Source organism: Anguilla anguilla, chromosome 3, assembly GCF_013347855.1.
Source record: "Anguilla anguilla isolate fAngAng1 chromosome 3, fAngAng1.pri, whole genome shotgun sequence".
In the NCBI taxonomy this organism is placed as follows: Eukaryota; Metazoa; Chordata; class Actinopteri; order Anguilliformes; family Anguillidae; genus Anguilla; species Anguilla anguilla.
Genome location: NC_049203.1, coordinates 18023389 through 18046823, shown reverse-complemented (window position 1 = coordinate 18046823; position 23435 = coordinate 18023389). Strand labels below are relative to the sequence as shown.

At 39.6% G+C, this 23435-nt stretch overlaps 5 protein-coding genes across 8 annotated transcripts; 3 read left to right on the top strand and 2 right to left on the bottom strand.

The window, feature by feature from the left end:
* The first annotated feature begins 1886 nt into the window (after window positions 1–1886).
* On the top strand, window positions 1887–3170 carry LOC118222966 (ASNSD1 upstream open reading frame protein-like). Its single transcript, XM_035408960.1, has 4 exons — window positions 1887–2086; window positions 2317–2370; window positions 2816–2891; window positions 3029–3170. Exons 1-4 carry the CDS (start codon window positions 2009–2011, stop codon window positions 3067–3069), a joined length of 249 nt encoding a protein of 82 aa, XP_035264851.1. The 5' UTR covers window positions 1887–2008; the 3' UTR covers window positions 3070–3170.
* asnsd1 (asparagine synthetase domain containing 1) lies at window positions 3057–5745 on the top strand. 2 transcript variants are annotated; one of them, XM_035408951.1, is made up of 4 exons: window positions 3057–3671; window positions 3813–4510; window positions 4775–4956; window positions 5436–5745. In XM_035408951.1, exons 1-4 carry the CDS (start codon window positions 3092–3094, stop codon window positions 5680–5682), a joined length of 1707 nt encoding a protein of 568 aa, XP_035264842.1. In that variant the 5' UTR covers window positions 3057–3091; the 3' UTR covers window positions 5683–5745. The 2 variants fall into 2 exon arrangements, with proteins under 2 accessions (XP_035264842.1, XP_035264841.1); XM_035408950.1 differs by having other exon boundaries at window positions 3057–4510.
* On the top strand, window positions 3104–22749 carry LOC118222963 (arsenite methyltransferase-like). The gene is made up of 5 exons (XM_035408957.1): window positions 3104–3112; window positions 20542–20633; window positions 20869–21023; window positions 21313–21595; window positions 22294–22749. The coding sequence occupies exons 2-5, from the start codon at window positions 20570–20572 to the stop codon at window positions 22533–22535; spliced, it is 744 nt and encodes a 247-aa protein (XP_035264848.1). The 5' UTR covers window positions 3104–3112; window positions 20542–20569; the 3' UTR covers window positions 22536–22749.
* zgc:136439 (uncharacterized protein LOC678627 homolog) lies at window positions 7869–11726 on the bottom strand. The gene is made up of 8 exons (XM_035408956.1): window positions 10726–11726; window positions 10322–10411; window positions 10106–10185; window positions 9844–9959; window positions 9543–9640; window positions 9323–9391; window positions 9178–9236; window positions 7869–8722 (listed from the first exon to the last, which is right to left on the bottom strand). The coding sequence occupies exons 1-8, from the start codon at window positions 10915–10917 to the stop codon at window positions 8602–8604; spliced, it is 825 nt and encodes a 274-aa protein (XP_035264847.1). The 5' UTR covers window positions 10918–11726; the 3' UTR covers window positions 7869–8601.
* osgepl1 (O-sialoglycoprotein endopeptidase-like 1) lies at window positions 11867–15600 on the bottom strand. 3 transcript variants are annotated; one of them, XM_035408954.1, is made up of 7 exons: window positions 14915–15471; window positions 14386–14768; window positions 14101–14305; window positions 12945–13093; window positions 12559–12689; window positions 12400–12471; window positions 11867–12015 (listed from the first exon to the last, which is right to left on the bottom strand). In XM_035408954.1, the coding sequence occupies exons 2-7, from the start codon at window positions 14575–14577 to the stop codon at window positions 11931–11933; spliced, it is 834 nt and encodes a 277-aa protein (XP_035264845.1). In that variant the 5' UTR covers window positions 14578–14768; window positions 14915–15471; the 3' UTR covers window positions 11867–11930. The 3 variants fall into 3 exon arrangements, with proteins under 3 accessions (XP_035264845.1, XP_035264843.1, XP_035264844.1); XM_035408952.1 differs by having other exon boundaries at window positions 14386–14773; window positions 14915–15466; XM_035408953.1 differs by lacking the exons at window positions 11867–12015; window positions 12400–12471 and having other exon boundaries at window positions 12558–12685; window positions 14386–14773; window positions 14915–15600.
* Window positions 22750–23435: the final 686 nt, after the last annotated feature.

The following is a 23435-nucleotide window of genomic DNA, read 5'->3' as shown; positions in this document are numbered from 1 at the left end:
GTGTCTGATTATGTTAGAATTTGCACTTGTCACATGACTAAAATACATCTTCTTCTACTTGCTGGTGACAGTTTATGGGTGCGAAGAGAAAAGAAGGGTTAAGCAAACAGCTGAAACGGCAGATCCAAAGTCCTTGAATGTTGTAATAACGTGAATTGTGCCAGTCCAGGCAGAATGACATAAGTAATCACACCTGTATAAATATATGACTACCTTGAGTGGCTGTAGCTTTCACCTACATTTATTTTTAGAGGACACTGATTTGTACAGTGGCAGGGAAATGGAAAATGCCTTTTCATCAGAATTCTTTCAGTATTCTAGTACTGAGCTCAATTTTATTTTACCATGAACAAAACCTTTTCATGTATACTGGATTACATAACTCTGATTTTCTCTAGTGAGCATGGGTAAAATGTCTTCAGTTTTCATAAAATGTGTGTGTTTCTAGGAATATGACACTTCTAAAAAAATTTAAGGACACAATACTCTCTGTTGTACTGAAAAGTATCAGAGTTGACACTAAACATTTTGCTGTTTGATATCTTTTTTATCAGTAATGACAGCATGAATGGACATACACTGAAACCTTTTCTATTTAATTAATGAACCACAAACTGATGCAGTTATATTCCAAACTTCCATTGAAAGCAGTCAGACAGCCATCAGACTGAAAATGATTATTTAAAATATGGTAGCTCACAAACCTCTAAGCTCTTTTTTTTTTGAAATATCTGCATGTCTCTGAGAATGACTGAGTGTCTTCCATGGGTTCATTTTTGAATTAAATTATTTCAAAAGGCATATTTTGTATCACAGAGCAGCCAAATGGATATAAAAACATTTTTCTAGATTACCCATCTTTTGAGTTAAATACAGCAGCTCTGTAATTTTATTGGAGACCACTTTAGAGATTTAATGTTTTCTTGAGAAAACATTTTTGTAGAATAATGGAAACTGATTCTGCTTTATTGTGTATCCCAGGGATATCTGCCACTTCACTGATTGCACTCCTTTTCATATAAATGACAAATTTATTTAATGCACATTACAATTATGTGTGTGATTTACTATTATTATTATTATTATTGTTGTTGTTGTTGTTGTTGTTGTTGTTGTATTTGTCTGCATGTACACAAAATGACAGCTTCCGTGACAAAAATGTATAAGTAATAAATGAACAAACAAACTGCAAGGTAATGTGTGGTTAGGATTAGAAAACCTATGGTATGGTTTAATCAACGATTAGATTATTTGTAATTATTACTTGTTTTTAATCTAAATGTATCATTATTATTATTATTACTATTATTATTATTATTATTATTACTATTACTATTATGTAATATATCAATTCTACTCCCGGTTATTAAAAATTTTTAATCTGGCAAAAAGTCCTTATTTGCAAGTTATAAAATGAATACTTCTGGAATAGAATATCTGTTCGGGAAAATGTTACTCAAGTTCACATGGTGCCACCTAGTGACTGAAACAAGGACTGTTAGTAGTCCTGGTCTACTAGAGTTGTTTTTCTGTTTACTCAGTACTCACAAATGATAAGCTGTTGCTTACACAATTAACTCACTTGCTCTGGTTTCTAAGGTCTGAAATAGTTGATGACTTTAGGTGACAATAGATATAATCAACTATGGAAATAGCATAATTAGTTTGGTTTCACTGGTGACATTTATTTATTACTAGATAACCTACAAGATACAGTGTGCTGTAGTTAAGCGATAATACGCGCTGATTACTTTAATGTTAGTCCAGTAGTAAAACAAATGTATCAACGTAAGAACCAATTCGAGCTTTTATTTTGACTTTTTTTATAATTTTTTGACCGGAAGTTTTTTGTTATTGTCGCTTGTTTCATACGCAACTATTCATATAAAGCTCCACCTACTTTATGTACCGTCCTAAGGTGTCCTGTGCATGTGCGCGTTTTAGATATACTGTTTGGCGTGTTTTATCTGAGTTACGTGGATGGTAGGCTTTCATTCTTGCTTAAGAGATGGCTTCCAAATGTCATCAAGCGAGGGAAGATGATTCACAAAGAGAAAATACACTTAAAGAAGAATTAAATAAAACGGTAAGCAGCTGAGAGAAACGTCGGGGAACTCACTGCGCAACGTCTTGGCTTACTGCGTTCGAATAGTTTCATATTTGCTAGCTAACGCTAGGTTCTACCAAGCTTATCCACACAGTTACTGCAATGATTATACTTCACATATCGGTGTTATACCATATATTTTGGACGACCCCCGCCTTATTACAGATGAAGTGCCGTGTTTGCTTATGTATGGCGTTTCTTTTATTCAGATAAAAGAACAGAAGATTGTGGTCGACGAACTGTCAAATCTGAAGAAAAACAGGGTACGGGGGATATCCGTCTCATTAATTATGTTAGCTAGACGTATGTCTGTTTGGAGAGTAAACATAATTAACAAATGAAGTGATCGTTTTCTACTCCTGTATTTGTAATTATTATCCTGTAATTGGATAAAGCCACCTGAATGACTAAGGTTGTTTAACCTATTAATAGCAGCCTATTCACCTGCTTAGGCTAATAAATGCTTTTGGTAGTTTTCTTAAAATTTTTGGTAGTTATGTTTGTCATTTATCATTAACTTGTCATTAATTTTTCATGGCAAAGTCAGTGTCTAAGTGATTGCTGAACTCACCAAATTGAATTTTGTTTTTATTTAATTTATTTGAATTGGTAATACCATACATGTTGATAAGACAAGCCGAAGTACTGTTGTATAGCATTTTCAGAGAATCAGAAATATATGTTTATTACTCAATATTTCTTCTGCAGAGAGTTTACGTGCAGCAGTCCAATAGCAACATTTTCTTTTTGGCTGAGAAAGGAGAGGCCCTCAGTGCCTGCAAAAGTAAGTAGACAAATCAAGCTATTCTGATGGGGTTTTTATTTGTTATTTTTGAAATTATGGGTAAAAGCCTGCAGTGTCCCTGTTTTTGATGCACAACATGACCATTAAAATGCAACTTATTTTGCTCCCTTCATCAGAGTCACTGGACAGAATGAAAAAGGATTACCAAGACATGTAGAACTAAAACACAATTTAACAGGATGTGTGGAATCTGCTGTGCGGTGAGTGCATCCTCCTCGTGTTCACCCTTGGAGACGCGCGTGTATGAAAACTTGAGAAAGAGAGGGCCCTGCTACAGTCAGGACATCAGAAAAACTATGATTACAAATAAAGGCCTATGTTACCACTGCCTGTTTTCTGCCCATGTTCTACACTTGAGAGGTCCCATGACTCCTCAGCCAGCAGAAGATGACAGTGGGAATGTGTTCCTCTGGAACGGGGAGGTATTCGGCGGTCTACCTGTGGGGCGGGAGGAAAACGACACCCAGGTTCTGGCCCAGTACCTTTCCCGTAGCGAGCAACCTGAAGAGGTCCTATCAGTCCTGTCCAGCATTCAAGGGCCCTGGGCTTTCATTTATTACCAGGCAGCCCAGCATTGCCTCTGGTTTGGCAGAGACTTCTTCGGCCGGCGGAGCCTGCTCTGGCAGTGCAGTGCTGAGGAGAGGTTGGTGGTCCTGTCGTCTGTAGCAGCCGCAGTTCCCTGTGTTGGTGACCCACAGTGGCAGGAAGTTCCAGCAGTTGGGGTTTACCGGATGAATTTAAGAGCATTGGCTGATCACGGCACGCTGACTTTAGAGGTGTACCCGTGGATTTATGCAGGCAATGTTCCCCCACCCACCGGTCACAAGTTCAAGTGGGAGGGTTTGTCCAGTTGGGCATCTGTAACAATGAATGACTCTGGACTTTTTCTTTGTGCTCCAGTTTCTTCTTTGAACAGAATGGTCACTGAGATTCTTCCTCTTACACGGCATACTTCTAACCCTCACCCCTCTGCTGAAGACTTGAATTCATTGTTGGAGTGTGGGGAAAAGAGGAAAACTGTTAGCCAGCTCATTGAAGTGTTGAGTGAGGCAGTGCGGAGGCGTGTGCAGTGTCTTCCTGGTGAAATGACAGTGCCACGACCATCCCATGAGAGAGTGGATATTGCCATACTTTTTTCTGGTGGGATCGACTCCGTGGTTCTTGCTGCATTAGCTGACCGCCACATCCCGGATGGGAAAGCTATCGATCTTCTAAACGTGGCCTTCAAACTACAGGAACCAAAGAAGCAGGAGACATCTAAAAAACATAAGGGCAACAAGTTAAAACCCATTGACACCTCTGCTGGTCCTACAGAACTTGTGGTATCTGATGCCTTTGGAGTACCTGACCGACTTACTGGCAGGGCCAGTCTGAAGGAACTGCAAGCACTAAACCCAGACCGAAGGTGGAACTTTGTTGAAATCAACGTCACCCGCGACGAGCTCCAGGAAATGAGATTGAAAAACATTAGTCATCTTGTTTATCCCCTGGAGACTGTGCTCGATGACAGCATTGGCTGTGCTGTGTGGTTTGCCGCCAGGGGAGTCGGCGCAGTGATGGAGGGCACAGAACAGAAAGCGTACACTTCCGCTGCAAAGGTCAGATATATCACCTTCCCCTTTAATGTAAACTTTTAAACCTAACATTAGTGGGAAAAAGTGGTTCTTGTGCACAACTCTCTTGGGTTCCAATGTAGTAAAACCAACTGGTTCAATAAACTACAAACCAGAATCATTTTTTCAATATTTTTGCATGTTCCACAAATCTTGCACCTGGAGTCCACCCTGGGCCGTAAATGTGTGAAATGAACGTCTGTGGAGGTCACTGGGTGAGGAGGCCTCTCTGCTGATGTGCCTTAACAGGTGGTATTGACGGGCATAGGGGCCGATGAGCAGCTGGCTGGGTACTCCCGACACCGCGTCCGCTACAACACTGCCGGCCTGGACGGCCTGGTCGAAGAGCTGGCCATGGAGCTGGAGAGAATCTCCACCCGGAACCTCGGCAGGGACGACCGGATCATCGGGGACCACGGGAAAGAAGCCAGGCAAGTGGCAAAACACTTGGGGGGACCTACTTTGTGTTGGAATTAAATCCTGGCCCTTGTTGGTGAAAAATCTTCCCAGCAGTTATCCACAGAAGGAAGGAAGCCATTTGTATGGTTTTCATAGCCTTATTACATATAACTGGTTGTAGGGCACCTGCTGCCTGCATCAGCTTGACTAACTGTCATTCTCTGGGACAAAGACTGCACTGTCCAGTTGGCGGACTGCTGAGAGAAAATTAGTTGCATGTTTGTTGCAAGCTCTGGAGCGGGTACCCAAATGCCAACCTATGTTTTTCCATATTAGTGGGGGATGTTTTGGTGATACAATGGGCATGCATTTGTGATTAGGCAGTCTGAACTGGGCTTAAAAAATTTTAAAATACAGTGGCCAAAAAGAAAAACATTGTTCTAGCTCAATTAACAATTGTAGGTTCAGCACACAGAGAGGATTATGATTGTTGTTGGTTTTTTTGGTTCAGGTTCCCCTTCTTGGATGAGAACGTGGTTAGTTTCTTGAATGGCCTGCCAGTGTGGGAGAAGGCGGATCTTTCTCTGCCTCGGGGTCTGGGGGAGAAGCTTCTACTGAGGCTGGCAGCCCGAGAGCTGGGCCTGGGTCCCTCAGCCACTTTGCCCAAAAGAGCCATGCAGTTTGGTTCCCGAATCGCCAAGCTGGAGAATGGCCGCGAAAGGGCCTCTGACAAATGTGACAGACTCCACACAGCTTAAATCGACGTGCATTTTAATAATCTCTATGCAGTGTAAAGTCTTTAATAAATGTTACTGAATCCACGATGGCTTAGGTTCTATAATTAATCTTCAGGTCATATTCAGATGAGCTTATCACAGAAAAACAAGGGACCCTTATTTTTTTCTGCCATTTAGTTTTTATTCTGCCATTTAAAAATAAACTGAGTACTCATTTAGAACTGGCTTCATTTAGTAGTTGAAATAATATTTGAAGACATAAACTGATGTTAATATTCATTCTACTGTGTTAGAAGAACATAAACAAAACACCATTTCAGATGCATCATCACATTATTTTGTCTTGTAGACTACATTGCTAGTTGGTGGAAACATTTTACATGTCTTTTTCATACTGCTGGAATTTTTATTTTGGAGTAACATTTTTATGTTAATCACCTGAGGCCTCATTTATAAAAATGTTCTTATATTTATACTTGAACTTAGTTTCAAGATCATTTCCGACGGTGCGCTTACGTTCGATTCATAAAAGATACTAAGCATAAAAACCTTGCTTACGCAGGTTCTAAGAAGCCCATTTGTAACTTAGGCACCTGTGATCTATAAATCTCAAATTAACATAAAATTGACGGCACCTGAACGTGCCTTCCAATCAGCGATTTGGGTTGACAAACAAAGCCAAACGGGTAGCTTGGGAGTGTGTCGCTGCTGCAGTGAACGAGGTGGGGCAGTAAAAAGCTAATGCAAAGTTCACTACAGGCTTGGACGTATATGCGTCCCAAACTGCAATGCCCCTACATAAGCAGCAGGAAAATCACTTGCGTCAGGTCTAGACTTTGTGTAGAGATAAGATCATTTCCACGTCAAAGTAAGGTTTTATGAACAACTACTTGTATGTGGTTTTCTGCGTAAGTCATACTTCAGATCAAAATTGATCGTAAATCCGTTTCATAAATGAGGCCCCTGCATCACAACTGAACCTGTATCCTTCAGGTAATAAGTTCTGCTCCCTAACCACTTACGAACATTTCACGCTTGAAAGAACCTCTTTGAAAAAAATGTCAGTATAGGTAGGCAGGTTTCCCCACATGTAATCAGCCGGATACTTCATGAGCGTACACATCTTTTCTGGTCGAGCAACAAGGGTAAAAGAGTGGAGATTAAATGAAAGCCACTATTCAAAGACATCCCTATGTCCTAGGGAATCCATAGGTCAGGGATACTCAAATCTGGCCCTAAAGGGCCAGTAGTTCTGCTGGTTTTCTTTCCTATGTGATAGTTAATTGATCAATTGATGCCACTGATTGAGCAGAGATTTAACTGACCTGGCGTCCCGGGTTTAAATCAGTCCTGATTAGAGGGGGAAAATGAAAACCAGCAGTAGTACTGCCCTCAAGGGTCAGATTTTTTGTATCCTTGCCATATGTGTTCACTTATAGACCATACTTGTGTACTCTGTGCAATGACAATAAAGTTGAATCTAATCTAATCTACTTCAAGGTCTGCTAGAAGGAGGTCAGCAAAGTGTCAGCATCAATGTTTCATAGTCAGTACTACTGTACAACAACCCCTTAAAAGGATCACAGACGGACAAAGACTTAATTACGGTAAACATTGGGATGTAAATAACCAGTATTAGAAACAAAATGCATGAAATGTAAATTCACATAGTGGACTATGTTTCTTTTTTTGTTGTCACTGTTCTTGTCTGCTTCACAAGAAGGAGGTTCTGGGTCTGAGTCCCGGGTAGCCGAATACTCTGTGTGGAGTTTACATGTTCTTCCTATGTTCATATGGGTTTCCTCCGACATTTAAAGACATGCATGTCAGGTTAGGTATATTCTGGCCATTGCCCTTGACAAAGGCACCGGCCTCAGAATTGGAGCTGGTCCCCCAGATGAGAGTATTTCCCCCTGCTCTTGCCAAATACATTTTTTAAAAATTCAACAAAATAAAGTTTTATAATTCCACGCCTATCTTTATTTAATTTAGTGTTGAGGTCTTCAATCACACATTTTATTTTAAGGCAAAATGCATTCACCCTTGATTTTGTAATTGTTGAATAAAATCATTTTCTACTCTCAGAGGTCATCAAAATTAACCATTTCAGAGTGATTTTTAAAAAATGTCTCTTATGGGGAACCATGCCCCTAAACCCCCCAAGAGCACTGATACTTATATAATTATATAACTAAGTCAACGATCACTCAAATTTCAGGACACAAAATATTTATTTTCAATGCTGTGAAAACTACTGCCATGTAAGACTGTTATTTGAGCAACTGGATATAAACTTCTTACTGGCTTTCGTGCCTATCATAGAAACAAATTATTTTTTTATGTTTAGAATCAAATGCAAATTCACAGGATGTGACAATAGCCTTCTGATATAGTCACTTTTCTAAAAATGAACAAAGAAAATGCCACTATCATATCCACGTCTAGCATCTTTGTTTTTGTTCAGAAAGAGAAAAGTGTCCACATTCTTTGGTTTATCAGACAGGACCTAAACTTGTTGACAATCTGCCATGCATTACAGTACACCCTTTTGGTAGCGATGGATAGGCTTCTTGGCATAGCCGTGTCCATGCACCTGCAGTGATTGTTACCGAACTACATTCTGTCAGAAAGTGCTTGGATAATGTTTATGCAAGAAAAAACAAGTCAAAGTGAGCCTTTGAAAATCTTAATTCTCTCATATAAAATTAAACTGAACAATTATATTTATAATACAGCATTATGGTTCATTGAAAAGTTTAAATAATACTTGAAGATTCTACTGAATTAGGACAATTATTTGACAATTGTTCTTTTTTGGGATAATGCATGTTAATCACCTGCCTGAAGGTTATAATGTCGAACTCATATCGAAAACTGAAACTGGATTCCTGAGGTATTAATCTCCACTCCCTAACCACTATACAATACCACAGCCATAGTCTACTGCCAGTAAGATTTCACACCTGAAAGACGCTCTTTGAAAAATGTGTCACATTCAATATACGAAGGCAGGTTTCCCACATCAAATCGGCCGGATACTTCATGAACATACACAGGTTTTCTGGTGGCAGAGAAAGGAGAAGAATGGAGATTAAATAAAAGCCACTAATCAAAGGATCTATTTGTATTTTGTCTTGAGCGGGAAAAAAAAAGCAAGACACAAACAAAAAGCCCCCCATCCCTGCCCCCTAGCACTCACACTTTTGTACCAATTTGAGGTGGAGATTTTATGGCTTTAGGTTATATTTTTGAGGTTATATGTTTCTCACTTTGGAGTTTGTTATGTACAGTACATAATCTATGTCGTCAGAATTTTGGTTCTTGGTTATAGTAGGTAACTTGCACAAGTGATTCAGGGATGTTGCATCTGTACTCACTGGTCTGGGAATGTTGTTGACCAGGTCTGGCATGATAGCTCATATTAATTGGATAAAAGCCTCTGTTCTCCTACATTTTACATCACTCTGGATAAGAAAATCCAAATGGATGTAATTCAATGTTTTTCTGAAGTAGTACCTTGGTATCAGCCAAGACAAAAAGTTTCCAGGTGCGTCTTTCTCTTCAATAGTCTTGGCCTGTCAAATGTGAGCATCACAGATTATGCTTAATCATGACACGGATATAAAAAGTAGCAATGTGACCGATCACAAGACATTTTTACCTTCTTTTCATGGAGGAACTCATCCAGAAGTGGAATGCTTTTCTTTGAGAACAAATAAAAGCAGGGGCACTGCAGACAAAGCGACATGGTTAAGGACGATGCATCATGTGGGTAAATGTGACTATTTTCTCATAGAACATGCGCAATATTGCAGCTGGATTATAAAGTGCATGGGAATGTGTCAGAGCAAAATCATGAAATGGTAAAGGTTGTGACTTACTGCTCTCCGTGAGTTTGTTTCAGAGGGGTTGGGCTTCTCCTTCATGTAGCAAACCCGTAGGTCTTCATCCACTTCTAGAATACCATACTTCAAAGTCTCTGTGAAGGAGAGGAACAAAGAGTTGGTATTCATGTATCATCACCAGTGCCACTGTGCAACAACCCTTAACAAGCATCAGACATCACTGAGTTCTCAGTTCTCACTCAGATATAAATCACCAACATTAGAAGCAAAATGTATAAAATGAAAATTGACTTACTTTGGTGGACTGTATAATGAAATTTTTGTTGTTTTCACTCACCCTCATCTTTACACTGATAGGACAGCACCAAATTACTATCATCACATTTTTCCATTCGACGGAAAAACTCATTCGTGAATCTGGAGAGACTGAAATCCTCCTTGAATAAGGTGTCCCTGTGGGAATTACAATTTTTTTGTAAACTTATGTTCAATAATGGCTTTATTACACAATGCACTACAAAATCCATTTAAATTCACAGCATACCAGCAGAAATGGGGATTGTATCATGCAGAGATGCATCCTCACATTGAATGCCTACCCTCCGATAACTATAACGTGGTCCTCTATTCGAAAATGTTTGACTGTGAGCTGAAGACATGCTACAGCACCAAGGCGTTCCTGGAATGAAAATGTGCAATTGTAGCAAAACATAACAAAAAAGGTAACATATTGAGCAGATTTCGTAAGTAGTAATCTGAGACTGCTAAATCAATTCTACAGTGGGGTTTTAACACAGATTTCAGAGAGTACCAACCTCATTTTTTTGTGTTCCATCACTAAGGACTCTGACATTTGGAAATGGCCGTGCCCACTCCTCAAATATGTTATGGTAAAGTTGGTTGGTCTGTTGAGGGGAAGTTAATAAATTTAATGCCTTCACCATTTCAGTCAAACCACAGAATATAAACTAACGTGCAAGGTTCCAAGGAAAATACTTTTGAAGGAGGAATATTGGAATTTAGTTTTGTGAATGATTTACACGTAACAGTTTTGCTGTGAAATCACTTTCCCCCTTTTCATTGCACAATTGCATGGGTGCTCTATTGTATTGCATCTGGATCCGATAATAGTTAGGGGGCTGTGAAGGGGTGAGCTGTTTGACTTGATCCAATTTGCATCACTAAGTATTTGCTAATGACTGAGATGCTATATACTCACGACAACAAAGATGGTATCCACACACCCACTTGTGTTAAATGCATTAACCCAGTGAGATATTAAAGCACCGTTTCCCACAGGAAGCATCGGTTTGGGGATTCCGATGAGGTGTTGGAACTTTCCGGTTGTATCATTTTCGACATCTCTCTGCAATCGTGTTCCGTAGCCCGCGGCCAGAATAACGGCTTTCATTATCGTATTGCGCAGAAGAGCATGTAGCTAGCCTGTTATCTAGCGTTAGCTTGCTATATGTTGCAGGGAGTTAATATTATCAAAGTATGCTTTTAAGCTAGTTACCCATGCGGTTACCCAACCAGCTAACAAGGTATACTGCAACGCGACTTCTTACTTATAGATAAACATTAAGGTTGCATTATGAGCCTTTCGCGTCCGAGCATGAAAACTACTTGTCCTGATTTCTGCTTCCGTACAGACCTTGAGCCTGGCGAACGTCACCAAAGTACACGTTTACAATCCAAGGGGCCACCTTTCAGTTCTCAGCTCTTCTCCCCTGAGCATCCAATTTTAATTTTTAAATGCATGGAAATTAAGACAAAGTCAGTTTTTTTTTCAGTGTATTAATATTTTTAAACTTTTGATGATGCTTTTGTTATCTACTTGAAGATTCTATTGTAATATTCAATACTGTTTTTAAATATAAGCTATACTTATTGAAAATGTAATTCTTGAAGTTTAAATAAAGTTGTAAAAAAAAAAAGTTCTCAACCTCACCACCGGATATAATGTCGCCCTCTGGTGATTTGCGTTCAAAAAGCCAATTTCCCACTGAACAAATTCAGTGCAATTTCCCCATTGGAGTCCATTTATTTTTTCCAGCAAAATAAAAATGCTTGCAATCATATATGTGTTTATTCTGTGCAATATATTAAAAATACATTTTATTTTTCAGAGGTCAAATATGTTTTTCTTACCACACCAATAAATATATTATTTTTATTTATTTTGGCTACATCATATTTTCATGCCATAGTTTCATATTAACCTGTCTGCCTAACTGACTTGCTACAACTTCTAACCCCATCCCTTAAAGTAATCGCTTGGAACAGTTTTTATGTCAGAGTGTTGAATATGGAGGTCTTCTTGTAGCAAAAGTCACAAGTATGTAAATGAGCTAAACATGTATTTCTGTGCATCAATTTTTATTTACATATGAAAGATAAAAACCACACACAAAAAAAAAATTTTCATTGGCTTATCTTCAGTTTTAATGGTGGTACTTTAATCTCCGCCTCCTTCACCTGCCCAGTTATGTCTGTGCCGAAAGGTGCCCTGGAACACAAAACACAGCGCTCAAAACCTCACCCTCTACTGCTTCAAGTCAGGTTCTCATACCCCTGTGTTCACTGGTTTAACATGGGCACTATATACACAAGACTGTAAGCAATATTTTCCAATCAACTGAAGGCCATGCAAAGTAAATCCACCAAAATCTCATTGTCGGTCCAAGGCAGTGGTTCCCAACCATGTTCCTGGAGATCTACCAGCCTGTGTGCTTTTCATTTCAGCCCTAATTTGGCACACCTGATTCTACTAATTAGCAGCTCAACAAGATCTCTAGCTGTTGAATGAGGTGTGCTTTGTTAGGGTTGGAGTGAAAAACTACAGGGCAGCAGATCTCCAGGAACCAGTGGCCCAAGGGGGCCTGAGACTTACTTAGGTTCATATCTGATATTAGCAGTGTGTGCCACTATCCCCTTTCCTTTTCTTAGCTTTTCAACCCCATTCCTGCAGACAAAAGAGAAAGAAAACATACTGGAGGTGGGATCTCTATGGTTTATGCAGACTTTAAAAAAGTACATTTCATTGACTTACCATGCAATCATGACTCCATTGTCAGTGCACAACTTTGCTGGGGGACAGTGTAAATCCAATCCGGTTGCATCTGTGACAATTTGCAAAGTCTTTCTAATATACTGATTGCAGGCCACTCCTCCAGATACTACCTGGAAAGGAAATGGTTCAAGAAACATTGCACTTTTTAAGCATTGGGTAAATAGGGACCCTTTCCAATGATAACATGTCCATATTTAATGACACTGAACAATGCACCTACTGGAATCATTAGTTATTTGGATTTCTAAAAATGGAGCTACAAAATACAGTTGTATACTAAACAGTAAATGAAAAATACAGTTGTGCACCTTATATGACACAGGTCAACAAATAAAAAAGGAAAAAGATATGAAAAATTGTCTCACCAGAGATGGGCTGTTTTGAGGTAACAGCCCTTTTGCTTTGCAAAAAAGGATAGCTCGATGGGTGCGCTTGGCAATGTGAGAGGCCACTGTGTACTGAGCCGCTGCAGCTATGTCACTCACACATGAGAGTATCTCCCCCGGCTGGATACCTGTAAATCAAAAGCAAATTACCATAGATTTAGTCTCTCAGTGTTAAGGACACTCTTAGTAGTAAGAGTTGTTTCTTAGTATTTTTAAAATACCAATTTTTCTTTAATGCCCTGTGGAATTTCTGTAATACACCACATGACCGAAAGTATCTAAACAACCCTAGGCCTGGGGCTGTTTTTCATGATTTGGGCTAGGCTCCTTAGTTCCATGTACTGTATTTCTGTAAGTTGCACTGGCCTGGAAAGATGGCTGCTATGGTGTTAAGCCTTGGCTTGCTTCACAGTCACAAAATGGCATCTTTTCAATTTACACTATGTGCCTTATTGGCTGAAAAAGCATCACAAGTACTATGGCTCAACATTTTCCAATTTACTTTCCATTCCCTATTCATTCTCTATGATAATTGTTTCCCAAAAAACTTTGGGAAACTGTTTGGAATTTCAAAAAGCTTTGAACTAGCACATCGCTCTGAACCAAGCTAAATAAGTTGGAATGGCAATTATAGCTTAAGAGGTGTAGGAGGAGCAGTGTGCAGAAATTTAGGCAGAAAGAAAATAAGAAGTATGCAAGAGAACAGGCGGTGGGTTGCTGAACCAACCATACCAATAACAAAATCAGGTAAAGGAGCACAAATTTGGCAAAAGTGTCTAAAGACAGAGATTGCCAGTGCATCATAGATATGCCTTAGCATGATTATTTTATATTTTCAAGGTAAAAATCCTGCACAGTATACCTTTAATCTTTAATCCTAATATAACACAGGGGGCAAACCTCAACTGCACCACGTTTATTTGGTGCCAAACTCAATCTGTTTTGGAATATTCCATCACAACTGTACGTTCTTACACTGCAACATCATGTGTCAGTCTGGAAAGCAGACTAGCCCATGCACAAGTTGCTGGATTCAGAGCATGCTACAAAAGGTGGAAATATCCAAGTGGTTCAAAGATCAAAACTATTTAAGTGTTAATTTGATATCAATGTATGGTGTGAATAATAATTTTACCTTGATCCTCCTCTTTTTTGCTTATCACCTGTGTTACCTGGTTTCGGAAACCAGCGAAAGAGAAATTGCAATCATAATGCTGCCCCATGGGAGACTTAAAGTGGAACTTTAGCCTGTTGCCCTCTTGGGCCATCAGCTCGATAGCTTGTCCCCCGCTCAAAGTGGAGCACTTCGGATGTTTCACGAGAGACAATCTTCTTGCTACCTGCAAATCCGAACAAATGGGGACATTACAATTAACAAAAAATAAAAATAAAAAATTGTTACAGTTGTACTGCACCTAACCTTATCTAATGTGTCTCCTGGTGCTTCATCCAATGCCTGTCCCAAGAGGAGAAAGTCATCGATGTCTCTGGCCACAGCCAGGAGGCAGTGTCCTCCTGAGATTAACAGAACCAGAAATGGAAATGGCACCGACTGGATCATCCTGACTGTTAGAGCATGGGCCTCCATATGGTGGATGGGGATGAAGGGCATCTTGTGCTCCTGAATAAAGTTCAAACTGTATTGCAGACCAATTCCTAGGCTCAGGGCAAGACCAGGCTTCACTGTGGTCGCCACGGCAGACAGATCTCTTGGCGCAATTCCGCTCTTGTCGAGGGCTTCTTGGACGACGCGAGCGATGTTCTCTTTGTGCAGTCTCTGGGCGACCACAGGAATAATTCCCCCTGTTCTGAAAGAATTCTTAGTGAAGAAAACTTTTTTTCAATGTGATAACATTTATTAGCACGGAGGTCAGGTTTAAAATGTACACAAAATGAATGACTCATTTTTCATAATAAATGCTGATGGACCTATACAAACAAATACCTACTTTAAGTGCACATCTTTCTGGGTATGTGAAGACTCCCCAAGTATCCGGCCAGTTTCGTCCATAACAGCGGCTCCTGTGTCATCACAGCTAGTTTCTATGCCCAAGACCAGTCTGGAGTCAAGTGGTCGAGTACACGCTCTTTTGCATAATAAAACGTTACGTCTTAACATACTTTGACATGAGCCAGACACCACAAATGTTAATCGCTTTATGATGAATAGCATGCTTTTTCTAACTATGCTCGTATTCGTGCGCACTTGTTTTGAATTGCATAGCTAGCTAGCATTCAGGAATATGCAATAAAAAAAACATTGCGAGAAAGTGCAACAAGCCAGGAAAATCTTTCACATTTTCGGCTACATCACTTCATTATACGAAAGACGAGCGATCACAATATATGGTGTGCATTTCATTATTATTCTTTTTACGACCACGACCCTTGTTTTCAAGCCACATATACAACTTCAAGTTTCCCAGGCTACTGCTAAATTCCGTGTGCTTCTTCTTCGGTTTTAATGCATTTCATGATTACGTGCATACCGCCATCTGCTGACACGGAGTGTGTATTGTATCCTCAAACTAGACAGCAAGTACACCCTAGCAGAGCCATAGAAAGAGATGTTCAGTTGAATTCGTTTAAAATCAAAACACGACTTGCAAGAAAACAGTGGTAGGTAGCTAACAAGCAAAGCTAGCCTTACAATCAAGGTTATTTGATGCTTACAATCGTACTCAAGTTAGCTAGCAAGCAAATAGCAAGAAAGCAAGCTTTTTCAAATGAAAAACGTTTCAGCTAAAATGAATAATACATGCATTACTTTTCTAGCCAGCTTGCCATGTTAAAATTATTGTGGCGTCTCGTCTAGCAGCGATTATAGCCTAACTATCGAGATTCTAACTTAGTAATTGGAGATAAAACTTTTTTTTTTTGTACTCCACGTAGATCATAAACCCTTGAATATAAAACGACTAATTGAAAACGGTTGAGAAATGTAAACGTTATAGTGCTTTTTATCCAGAAAAACCGCAGCTCCCCCGTTTACTTGTATTTGTTTACAGGCCCGTCTTGCCTGTACAAATATAACGGCGACGTTAACGTACGATCCAAAGGCCAATGCGGCGTCTATGTAGGCTATATGTAGGCTGTAGGTATGGGGCATGCCCCCGCCAAGGCGTAACTTGGCGGGATGGTCATGAAATCATTATCCAGGATTTACACCAAACACGGCATTCCCGCCGCGCTCTCGCCGGAAGACATTTATTTTATATACGCAGTAGATAATTGTTTAGTTTCCCACTGGGAAATACGTCCCATTAAAATTCAGGGGCTTTCCGTGCGCTTTTTATACGGTCTAGGCCTATTCAAAAAGGCAATCTACTGTTTTTGTGGATCATATGCTGTCCAATTTGACTTTGTATAAATACGAGAAGCAGAGAAAAAGGCAGATTTGTCCATTATTGTTCATTGTCATGCCGCGTGGGGATAGACTTGCTGTTTCATAGCAGAGCAACGTCTACGAGCAATGTCAGTTCAGTTAAGCCATGCCTTCGTTGTGTAGCCTATTAATGCTGGAATCGTGTTATAATTTTTTATTTCTTTTGAGCGACACCAAGTCACTTGCTTGGTTTTATTTTGTTTAATAAATACTTAAAGATACTGTTGTCATTTTTCTTGGATCATTTAAAGCTATTCATGGGAAATTACAGATAACCCATAATAAATGTTTAAGCAATGTTCTAATTCTAAGGGAAGAAAATTAGAACGAAGTAAAATTTATTTCTAGTATTTATGAGATTCGAACTCAATTTTTGAAAAAAAAAAAAGTGACAGCACAATTGTGCACTTCCTGCAAAAGAACATCTTGTGAGAAACATATGAATAGTTTGTCATTATTCTCCTCTTCCAGTACAGCGATAGACTACGGAAATGCTCCGTAATGCTCATGGCTCTGTAAAATGGGATGAAAAGAGGTAATTGTTTAACTATTAACAAATGCAGCTGCACCACACCCACTGATAATAGCTATATTTAGTTTAATCCAACCCAGTTTCCAGGGGCGCCACTGCACTTTCTGCAGTGCGCTGTGCGGGAGAGATGCTACGCTGCATTGAATTTAATTAGTCATTTAGCAGACACTCTTATCCCGAGCGACTCACGCAACTTATTACATAGCATAATTGCTCCCATTTATACAGCAGGATGTAGGCTATACTGAAGCAATGCTTAACTGCCACCCACATACACATCACAGGACACAGCAGGGCTCTGACATCACTCTTAACACAACACAACATCCTCACTGGTAAAAAATAAGAAGATTTAAGAAAAAACAGGACAAAATGAGATTTTCAATTAACACAATGTACTATAAATGCAATTTTGGTTTTATTCCATGCTGGCTTTTAAGTAGGGCATGTATGCATGAGTTCATTAGATATCATTGCATATTTTACAACAGTTTGTGATAAATAACCTAAAGAACCTAAGTTGATCTCTGCAGAGCTTGCAATAACTAATTAATGGCACTTTCCAAGCCTCTTGAGTGCATCAAAAATCAGAAAATTGTCTCACATGTGTGCATTTTTTCCCCCCAGGGGGAGCATTCCCCCTAGTCTGAAAAGGTCATACAAATTTGGCCCCACCACATCTGTAGCTGTCGTGCCACCCCTGATGTAGCATAATTCTGCCTTTAATGAATGCGCAAAGTGTGTGAAAACCTGTCTGTTCAATCAATACCAAATATTTATATGTAGGCTAGAAAACATGCCCAAATTTTGGATTGTTTATGTAGACTTGGTGCCCAATTTCAGCATCGTACATGCACATTAAATATCTTTGATGTTCCTTCAGCATGTGCTTCTTATTCTTGAAAGGACATAGTTTCCTTTAAAAAACAGATACAGTATGTGACATTGTAAGGCAGTTTACAGAAGTGTGCTCCTTATCAGACCTCCAAAAGAAAACAGACTGGTTACTGTGCTGACAGAGAGTCAGCAAGTATGATAGAGAGACAGTGCTCAGTTGCAAAACATCCAACTGAGTCAGCATTATGTAAAACTTCAGTCCTCCAATTGATGTCATGGGGAACAAGTTGGTGTCTCAGCTACAAAGATTAACCTGGTGTGATATGCTTACAATGCAAGCAAGATCATTGATCTATGCAGTTTTGTCAGTATTGTGTCTTTATTTGATGATTTCATGTTTTGCTTTGATCTTTTCATATATCATGGGAAGAGTGTAATGGTCCGGGGTTAACACGGTCTCCTGTGCATATGCATATGCGTATAGCCATTTATACACACACTTTTGCGCCATTGTATATTGTCATTATTACTGAACAAACTGACCAATAAACTGCGTTCAGTCTAACCTGGTATTCCTCTTTGACTCTTACCACTGCACACTTAGCAGTTTTAAGGTCCTCCCATACAAACAGAACTCAGGATATCTGTGCCTCGTACTTGCCTATACAACAGTGTCATAGCAGGATACATAGTTGTATTTATGCATGCTACAAAAACCAAAGACATGTCCATGTCTACCAAGTTGGATAGTAATCTTTATAGAGAAACACTATTGATGGACAGCAGTCTCCGCCATTTATGCATAACTGTTAGCACAGAGGAAAGGTTAAAACACTATTTTGGAGTTCGATAATCAAGATAACATTAAATGAATCTCGTTCCAGTAGCACCGGGTAAGACTACACGCATTCCGTTGCCATTCAGATCCTCCCGCTGTTCGTGGAGGGCTACCTTGCAGTTGGTGACCTCGACATGACAAGTTCTGGTTTCTCACTGTTGGTGACCTCGATGCACTGTTTGGTGTATCTGCGGGGTTTCTTACAAGTTCAGTTTGTCAGTCCTATGCTTTTGCGGTACAGCTGGTCTTGTTTCTACAAAGAAACACTAATCAGTGAAATGATAGCAGCTGGCTGTAGTACCATGCAAATATGTCAACAATGTTATCTGGTCCAAGCCAGTGAAATTGACCTCCAGGTCTGCAAAAAATCCACACAGCTTGTTTTTATGTCCACTTGTCTAATTTTAGACAAAAATTAATTAATACTACTAATTAAACTAGATTTTCAATATACTCAGTGTGCCAAGTTCTTCCTTTATTATTTAGGCCTATCTGTTTTTATTCTTGTAGCACCTGAGCCATAATTGGGCTGAATGTGCGGACGTCTTTTCACTATTTAGACTTTATAAATATAAAATAAATCAATTGCAAAATGAGTGATGTCAAAAATCTTTAATGACTTTGAGATTTTAATAGTTGAGACTGGATTAATTCAATAGATAGATATTTTCTCTAGAAACACGTTGAGTGCATTGCTTTGGTGAATGATTCAAACATATTTCTTCAGGCACCAATGTTAATCTGATATATTGTGAATTGCTAAATTCCCCACTAATACTATTATTTGCCAGATTCTTTGTTACTCATTGTTGATATATGATTATATTTTGGCAGATTGTAGCCTAAGTATGCATTTTTGATTCTCTTGTAATTACAGAAACCAAAGCTACACAGAAAACTTTACACACTATTATGCTATGTACAATAAGAAAAAAGAAAAAAAAAATTCTTATCAAAGTATTCTTTCAGGACACTGCATTCCTGTTTTGTAATGTATGTACTCATCCTATCTTGTGACATATGCAGACATACAATCATATATATGCATAGAAGTGTGGATTATAATCTATCTGGACATTCTGTACACATCTTTTTTTTCTTACTGCATGTTCTGGGAACTCAGTATAAAATGCTGCACTGACATTGTCTCTATTTAAACATATTCACTGGAGAGGAACGTTGAGCTTGGGTCTGACAAAGGTCTGTGACTGAATTTGCTTCTCCTGCATTCTGGGACCTGTGCGAGTGCCTAAAGATCAAGCAGGTCAGTTTATTCTGCCAGATTGCTGGATGCTCTAATAACTCCATTTTGGACTCACCTCTTTGCCTTGTATGTTTTTGCTCCCTGGTACTCAAATCACGGCCCTTGGGGTCCGAGACCTGCTGGTTTTCCACCCTCCCTTTCCTGGGAGTCAGGTGTGAATACAGTCTGGCCAATCAGTAGTGCTAATTGTTTAGTTAATTACTTTGGGGGGAAAGAAAACCAGGACGGGATTCGGATTTGAGGTCCAGATTTGAGTATCCATGTTTTTAGCTGTTTTATTTGTTAACTGTTTTATTTGTTAAATGCTTTATGCCTTAAATGTTTTATAGAGCCTGTTTTTCTTCTCTCAGATGAAATAATGTTATGTGGAGGAAAAGTGTAGACCTAGATTCAAAATACATTTGGCTTTAACTTAAATCAAAGTCAAATGCAATCCTTATTTATTTTCTTCACAAGCACAGTTTGGCCAGTCCAGTCAACACCAACTCGTACTGCCTGTAATCCTAGAAACCTGACAACCAAAAACAAACTCCCTTCCTTGGTAGGTCAGATAAATAAGCACAGAAAATTATATTCAGATGAAAAATATCTGGAATAATCACCATATTGTGCAATAGTAAACTTTTTCATTTTTCATTGTACGTTTATTGATTAGCACTCGATTCATTGATATTATTTCAATCCATATTGAATCAATCAATATTTTCTTTTCTTTTTCAGAAGCAACATAATAACCAGGACCACCTACATGATGAAAAAGCAGATTACTAATATGACTGTAGCTAAATTCATGGGTATTTCTCAGTGCCCAGGTAATGTTGACATTTTGCAGCTTTGCTACTGTTCACTATGATGATTCTGCAGTTTTTAATGATTGCATTGAATCATTTTATATGAGGCAATTATTGATCCAGACCATTGTCATGCTACTATATGATGTTAATGTTGTGATGTTATTTGTCAAGATTTGGCTGTGGACCTTCTCTCCTTTCATTTCCCTCTTTTTAATTTGACATCCTTGGTCCTCCTGCATGGTGTGTGGATCAGCATTCCTGGCTAATGCAATTACAAGCCAGCTGTCTCATCCAAAGAAAAGCATCATGGGTCACTTTGTCTGGCAGTGTATGGAAGTGAACAACACATTCCTGATGAAGAATGCTGTAAAACTTTGTCAAATACAACCTGACCACAATATCCTGGAGGTAAAAATAAACCCATCGTCCCGCACACATATTTATATGATGAACAATAATGCAAAACAAAACAAGAGCGCAAACCTACCTACCTCAATGCCACTGTATAGCTGTACTCTGGTTGTGTAACCAAGGCAAGATTATGCATCATCATTGCATTCAAACCTTCATTGTCATTCCTTACCTTGTTGTTACAATTGACAAGGCTGTTCCGTACTCATAGCTGATTTGTTGTTTTTGGTGGTTGTTCATAACTGGTCACTTTGTGGTGACTACTGATTGGCTGTTGCCCTCTCAGGTAGGGTTCGGGGCTGGAATTGGATTGCATGAAGCCACAAAGTTCATGACGGGCCCGGAGGGCAAGCTGTTTGGTCTGGACCCTTCTGAGTACATGCACAAAGTGGCACAGGAGCGGCTGGCTTCTCACCTGGGTGCAGGTAAAGTGCACCTTCTGCGGGGGCAGGTGGAGAGCATTCCCCTACCTGATAAATGCATCCATGGAGTCTACCACTCCAACTGCCACATGTACTGGCCCGACAAGACTGCTGCTGCCACCGAGCTACTCAGGGTCATGAAGCCAGGTAAGCAGAAGTACGGCACAGTAACACTATAGCCAGTACTGTGTTCTTTACATGATATTACATCATCAGTATACACTACAGTCATTTGGCAGGCGCTTCTATCCAGAGAGATGAGCAGTGGTACAGAACATCAGTGTTACTGTCAGAAATACAAAATGTCACCAAGGATGCACAGAGACCCATTTATAATCACTAAGTGTAATGTTAACCTAACAAACAGTCATTTGTTTTGTTACAAAAGAACGTATGAGTAGACAGATAAGCTATCTCAGCGGAGCACAAACTGTGGGTCACGAGGGGATATCTATTGCGTCGTGAAATCATTGTGAGTTATCCCGGATTTACACCAAACATTCCCACTGCGCTCTCGCTGGAAATATTTTCAATGGAGAGGCGACCCATGTAGTTCCTACTGCACTCCGCCAAACTGCTTATAATAGTTGTCCTTGAAGCAACTTCTTGTTTAGGCCAGCGGTGCACAAACAGGGTCGGCCAGGCAAACATAGGTCATGCGGGATATCTATTTGGTCATGGTATCATGTAGCTTATAGCAACACTGCTAAATGCAATTAGACCTATGTGAAAATGTGGTGTAAGTCCCTCTGGATAAAGGTGTTTGCTACTGTAAATGCCTGTAATGTAATGTAATGTAATAATGCTCATTTTACATGGTAAACGTATATTTTGATAATCCGCAGGTGCAAGGATGGTAGCCACAGTGGACATGGCAGTCCTCAGGGGTGGGGTCAAGCAGGGCTTCTTCCAGGGCATGTCTATAGAAGCAGAGCCTTACATGGAAGCCCTGAATGCCGTGGGCTTTGTGGATGTGCACAAGGTAGATAAGCAAGATGGGAGCCGAAACTTCCTGGCCATCTTTGCTACGGCTCCCCCCACCTCAGAATGTTCCGGAGCACTGCGAAGCTACGCTGCATTGAATTGAATTAGTCATTTAGCAGACACTCTTATCCCGAGCGACTCACGCTACTTATTACATAGCATAATTGCTCCCATTTATACAGCAGGATGTATACTGAAGCAATGCTTAACTGCCACCCACATACACATCACAGGACACAACAGGGCTCTGACATCACTCTTAACACAACACAACATCCTCATCACTGGTAAAAAATAAGGGAATTTAAGAAAAAACAGGACAAAATGAGATTTTCAATTAACACAATGTACTATAAATGCAGTTTTGGTTTTATTCCATGCTGGCTTTTAAGACTATGTAGACTTGGTGCCCAATTTCAGCCTCGTACATGCACATTAAATATCTTTGATGTTCCTTCAGCATGTGCTTCTTATTCTTGAAAGGGCATAGTTTCCTTTAAAAAACAGATACAGTATGTGAAATTGTAAGGCAGTTTACAGAAGTGTGCTCCTTATCAGACCTCCAAAAGAAAACAGACTGGTTACTGTGCTGACAGAGAGTCAGCAAGTATGATAGAGAGACAGTGCTCAGTTGCAAAACATCCAACTGAGTCAGCATTATGTAAAACTTCAGTTCTCCAATCGATGTCATGGGGAACAAGTTGGTGTCTCAGCTACAAAGATTAACCTGGTGTGATATGCTTACAATGCAAGCAAGATCATTGATCTATGCAGTTTTGTTAGTATTGTGTCTTTATTTGATGATTTCATGTTTTGCTTTGATCTTTTCATATATCATGGGAAGAGTGTAATGGTCCGGGGTTAACACGGTCTCCTGTGCATATGCATATGCGTATAGCCATTTATACACACACTTTTGCGCCATTGTATATTGTCATTATTACTGAACAAACTGACCAATAAACTGCGTTCAGTCTAACCTGGTATTCCTCTTTGACTCTTA